Source organism: Rhyacophila brunnea, unplaced genomic scaffold, assembly GCF_057557595.1.
Source record: "Rhyacophila brunnea isolate RB1 unplaced genomic scaffold, BYU_Rbru_1.0 scaffold_18, whole genome shotgun sequence".
In the NCBI taxonomy this organism is placed as follows: Eukaryota; Metazoa; Arthropoda; class Insecta; order Trichoptera; family Rhyacophilidae; genus Rhyacophila; species Rhyacophila brunnea.
This window is the reverse complement of record NW_028232837.1, coordinates 35,998,228-36,004,227: the sequence shown is the minus strand read 5'-3', so window position 1 is coordinate 36,004,227 and position 6,000 is coordinate 35,998,228. Positions and strand designations below refer to the sequence as shown.

The 6,000-nt window shown below is 31.1% G+C and overlaps 1 protein-coding gene across 3 annotated transcripts in view; it reads right to left on the bottom strand.

The window, feature by feature from the left end:
* Positions 1–781: 781 nt before the first annotated feature.
* LOC147073479 (uncharacterized) overlaps positions 782–6,000 on the bottom strand; it is a 68,651-nt gene continuing 63,432 nt past the window's right edge. For all 3 annotated transcript variants that reach the window (XM_085945499.1, XM_085945502.1, XM_085945503.1), the window contains 2 exons: positions 3,579–3,641; positions 782–1,040 (listed from right to left, as the gene is read on the bottom strand). In XM_085945499.1, coding sequence (XP_085801625.1) covers positions 961–1,040; positions 3,579–3,641 — 143 coding nt within the window. In that variant the 3' untranslated portion in view covers positions 782–960. The remainder of the gene's footprint in view (positions 1,041–3,578; positions 3,642–6,000) is intronic.

Sequence of the window (6,000 nt, the reverse complement as noted above, 5' to 3'; positions counted from 1 at the left end):
ATCTATTTATATAATTTTGAAGCCTTAATATCCTTTATATTAATTTTAAACATTTGATGACTGCACAAAGTATTTTTATTACATAAAATAGTATTCTTTTAAACCTCTCGCTCTAATGTTTTAGAATATAGTCATATTTCAGTACATGAATGTGCAGTGGTGTTAAGATTTTTTACATTTATTAATTTTTAAACGCATTTATAAAACGTTAGTTTAATTTATGTCGACATTATTATAGTAAAATATTTACGATAAAAAAATATATTGATAATCTCTGTGATCCCAAATTTGACAAGAATTAGGCATTTAATTATTCAAAAAATGGGCAAGATTAAGACATTTGAAGATAATTATTCTAAAGATACTCGTAGATCACACTACAACAGGCTATGAGACCCAATGGCAGTAGTGTTGTAGTAAAAGTGGAACGATCATAGAAGCAATCACATTAATGTTTTCCAAATCTGGAGCTTTGGAAATTATAGGGGAAAAGTGTGATACAATCAGCTCACATAGGTTATTTACTGTCCGGGTGCTTTTTTCCATTACAACGAATACTTCATCTACCAGAAGTGCCTCGCGGTAAAAGACGATGACGAAATTTGAGATATTTACAGACATTACATTGTAAAGTGCTTAAATTAATAAATACGTAGATATCTAAAATCATCAAAAAGAAAAATGTTAAAAAGGTAAACTCACAATTAAAAAAAAAATTGAATTCGTTAAAGGATCCCATTATATTATAATATATTATTAATTATTTTATTACTCAATACGTACTTTAAAATCTCCCAGTTAATGACAGTCATTGTATAGTCAAAAATATTGAGTTTATCAAAACTCTCAAGGCAATCCCGTCTCAATACAATATCCTAAAAGTCCTCAGACCTTTCCTTATGTGTTTTTGTATAATATGTACGTATTTGAATTTGAGGCATTCTTTATTTATTTTATTATTTATTTGGTTCCAAGGCGACATATTTTCATTCCGTTTCTCATACGCCGGCAGGGTTCCTTTATCCAATTGTAATAATTATCTGAAAATTTACAAAAACAAGTCTTAAAAATGCCTGAATTACTTGGTGTAAAACACATTATACATTATTTTAAAAAAATGTTTGATAATTTAGAAAGAAAATAAAGTTAGCATTTAAACGCCGAATTTCGTGGACAACGCCTAAATACAATTATGTACATTCAATCTATAATATAATAGGTATGGATTTATTTATTTAAAAAAAGACACATTGAGCACACAACAAATTATTAATTCAAGACGTTCATAATATGACATTTAGAATAAAAAGTACAAGTAAGAGCGAAGCCACACGGGCGCTGCGTCCCAGTGTTGCAAACCGTACTATAAATATAGTATTTGTACCATAATTTTTATCCGCGTACTATGTACGATATAAAACAGGAATAGTACTCCCAAAATAATTTTTAATATCGGAAAAATATGTAAAAAGTACTAAAATTTAGATATTTCCATTCGATAATTTAGTGCAAAGTACTATAATTTCTCAATATAAGAAGATTTGGAGAACTTTGAAAAAAATCCCTTGATTTTGGTTTAAAATGAAATTTCTTGAATCCTTCGGTAAGCATTTTTGGTCGGAAGAGGTACCTAAATAAAAAGGGGTCTCGGAGTTACTCAAATTCTTCATTATTTTTTTTTCGGAGAAACAAAAAACCTATACATTTTCTACAGATCACAACGCGTACTATATTTTTTCACAAAATACTATAATTTTGGAGGCTCTGTACTATTATTCCAATTTGAAAATATGGCAACACTGCTGCGTCCTCACTTCCGCTCACAGTCGGAATACAGGGGTCTCGCGACGCAACGCCCGTGTGGCTTCGCTCTAAATCAAAGAAAAAACAAGGCGGAGAAAAAAAAGCAAAAAAAATCGGTGTGTGTGTACTTATGTACTCGCGTAAGAAGTTATACTTCTTTGGCGTAACAATACAAAAACAAAACTTGTAATAAACTAGATTCTTTGACTAGCTCTAAATTATCTTGTTAAATTACACACTCTAGAAAAAGGACCGCTTATTGGAACGCCGTTGGTTTATTTCTATAAACTTTAACTTATATCACTAAATTATATAATGGTTTATCGTTGTTTTCATTTTTAAAATACCAACTGTCACTCTGACATTTAATCGTTTATTTGCATAAGGAATAATTGCAAATGGCCGACAATAATGAATTCGCTGCCTAGGCAACGGAACAATTCTAAACTATAATATTATACTGTATAATCATCATGATTGCAGTACCATACCGTGGCGTAAAGGTAGTGCGTTCGGCTGATAACCGAAAAATCGGTGGTTCGAATCCAATCAAGTGCGTTTTTTTTCGTGTGAGAAAATAAATTATGTGTTACATGTCATACGCCAAAAATACATTCTGATCTGATTTCCCAACGAGCCAAAAGAAGGATAACTTCTAAAACAATTTTATAGAAAAGAAATAAAATAAAAAAACAAATAATTCAAAAAAAATACAAATTAAACAATAAAATAGAATTTAAAAAAAACAGAATACATAATGCATCGCTAAAAATGTATACATCTCTAGGGAGTGCATTGACCAGCCGCTCAGTCCTCGCTATTGGTGCCTGGTGAGCCTTACATTAGGAAACAGCTTTCACCCAAAATAGATCATGGCTGCGACCACGCATGCAGTAATTGACGTTAGCCACTTGCTCAATCCATTAGGTCCATGCTTTAGATCAGTGCTTCCCAACCGCCGGTCCATAGGTATTTTCTGCCGATCCGTAAATTATTAACCAAATTTTATATCTTAATATTATCAAGTAATTTAAAAGAAAAGTGACCTGAGACTACTCTCTTCCGTGCAGAGATCTGTCTTATTGTAATGGATTGTTATCTCTGCACAGGAATGTAAACCTACACATTTTTAAAATTATTTTATATACTTATGTTAAAACTGTTTATAATACTGTCATTTTATTGTAAATATAATATGGTAATGTTTTTATGTTTGGCATTCGTTTTGCGCATTTTGCGGCAGGTAGGTATGTCTCATAATTGAATGTTTGTTACTATTGTCACTAATTCACTAAACAAAATAGTAGTAGGTAGTCATTATATAAACATAATAATTAACTTAGCTATTTTTAGTGTTTTTAATTTATTAAATTATTTAAGAGCGTACATAAGTGAAACGGAAAATAATTTTCAACAGTATGTGGAACGAAATTTCGCAGTCGTCGCCAATCGGAGACTGATAGTCGAGGTGTGAGCACGTCAATTTGTTTTGTGGGCGTCGGAGCAATATATTCTGAAATCGTCTAAAGATGACTAAAAAACGTTCCGCATGTAGGTACTTGTAAAAGAAAACATGTCCAATGTATATACTTACTATTATTATTACGAATATAATAATAAACATAACATTAAAAGGACCCATGTTGAATTTGTATAACGAATTATATTTCGTTCGGCTCGCGTCATTTGCACAATCCGCGTATCGCCTAGTCACGATCTTTTTAGACAATGCCTCAACTGAAGTAATAATAATATTTCACCTTAATTTTACTTACCTAGATTAAGTCCGCGTATGTAACCTGCCTCATCTGGTAACGCCTTTGCATTAGAAGGATTAACTAGAAATAATAATAAAAAAGTCTCAAACTCATGACTATAGCAATAGGAGAAACTAATTATATTAATCAGTAAGGCCATCCGCTCATGTGAATACACAAAAGAGATGAGACTGAAACTCCAGTATTTAGCTAAAATATATTTCAATGGCGGCTCGCTGACGGGAAGACTGGAATCTCTCAGTTTCAAAATGTCCGCGACCGTAACCGAAGAGACGCAACATGCTAGTCTCCCAGTCTCTCAGTTTCCAGTCACCCATAAAACAGTGGTACCAATATCAGTAGATTCCATATTTTCTTACCAAAATTGGTAGCACTGCACTGAACTAAACAAGCAATAACCAGTCAATACGTCAAAAGTTAAAGATAGGCAAATTGATTTTTAATTTAAAATATGTGGCAGATGTTGAGAAATACTCCTGCCTGTATAATTTATTACAGGCCACCAGAATATTCCCGTAAATATATTACGGAAAAAGCTAAGAATGAAGTAGGAAAGACAAAGGGTTTGACAGTTTGAGGTTATGATATTATTAGGTTTCAGTACCTATCACCGTGTGCGAAGCATCAGTCACTGGCTAGTCTATGAGTTCCATCACCAACCAGTTCGTCAGATTTTAGTTTCTGCGTGGCCTAAGTGACATCACTATAAATTACTTTAACTAAGGCTCACCGAAGCAGCTGTACTTAAGCAATATTACTTACATTATTTTCTATGAAATAATTATGTAATAAAGAAGTGGCGTATGCCAGTATTATAATGCTGTTTTAGTCTCTATATGAGGCTGTAAAATAAAGATAGCCTCCTCAGTATGCCACTGATCAAACACTTGACTTGATCACAAAAGTCAAAATCCTTAGGTATGTAACTGATGGCAACTAAAATGAAATAATTACCCATGTCACTCCCTGAAGAAAGTTAAACAATGTAAAATAATAATAGTATCGAACGATTGATTAACACATTACATTTAGTCCTGACATTCGTGTATTTTCTTAGATCCTAGTTAATTGGATTCTGCAGGTGATACCTACCTAAATCAATTTTCAATATTTTTTTTCGTTTTTAAACCCTTTTCAATGAGTCGGAGTATTACTGAACACTACTGTGTTTTCGAAAATATAAGAGTGCCATGACTAATTAATGACAGTCTTGAATAAATGAAATTCACATTTTATTATTTAACTACGTTTATTTTTTATTATAATATTATATACATAGGTACCATATTAAAAAAACATTAGAAAAACATATTTTGTTTATTGATAGTATTCTTAAGGGGGGACATGCTCGTCGAAGGTCAAAATTGAGTTTTTATTGTATTTTCAAACCATGATCCTGGACACTCCTTAAACGTTGTAGATAATCTATTTATATAATTTTGAAGCCTTATTATTCTTTATTGTTATTTTAAACATTTGATGACTGTATGAAGTATTTTTGTTACATAAAATAGTATTCTTTTAAACCTCTCGCTCTAATATTTCAGAATATAGTCATATTTCGGTACATAACTGTGCAGTGGTGTTAAGATTTTTTACATTTATTAATTTTTAAATGCATTTATAAAACCATTAGTATAATTTATTACGAGATAATTTTTGTAAAATATTCACGATAAAAAATTATTTTGATAATCTCTGTGATCCCAAATTTGACAAGAATTAGGCATTTTATTATTCAAAAAATCGGCAAGATTAACACATTTGAAGATGATTCTAAAGATACTTATTATAAGCTATGTCTTTGACCATTCAAGTGTGATAAACATCTTATGAATAATGATCGCTTTATAATAATTATTGACCTAAGAATAAGGTAGTGTTTTTTTGAAATACGCCATTTCTTTTGTCATTCCCTAGTGGTTAAGCTACAATATACGGCCGTAGCCATAAAATGACAAACTATAATTAAAGTAGGGAGAAAAATTATGTTAACGCGTGTGTTTGAACATGTACCTAACCGAATTTTTTTTTATTTTTTTTTAAACGGTACATGTTCAAACACGCGCGTCAATATCATTTTACTCCCTACTTCAATTATAGTTTGTCAATTTATGGCTACGGCCGTATGTTGTAGCTTAACCACTGGGGAATGACAAAAGAAATGGCGTATTTCAAAAAAACACTACCTTATTCTTAGGTCAATAATTATTATAAAGCAATCATTATTCATAAGATGTTTATCACACTTGAATGGTCAAAAACATAGTTTATAATAAATATCTTTAGAATCATCTTCAAATGTGTTGATCTTGCCGATTTTTTGAATAATAAAATGCCTAATTCTTGTCAAATTTGGGATCACAGAGATTATCAATATAATTTTTTATCGTGAATATTTTACAAAAATTATCTCGTA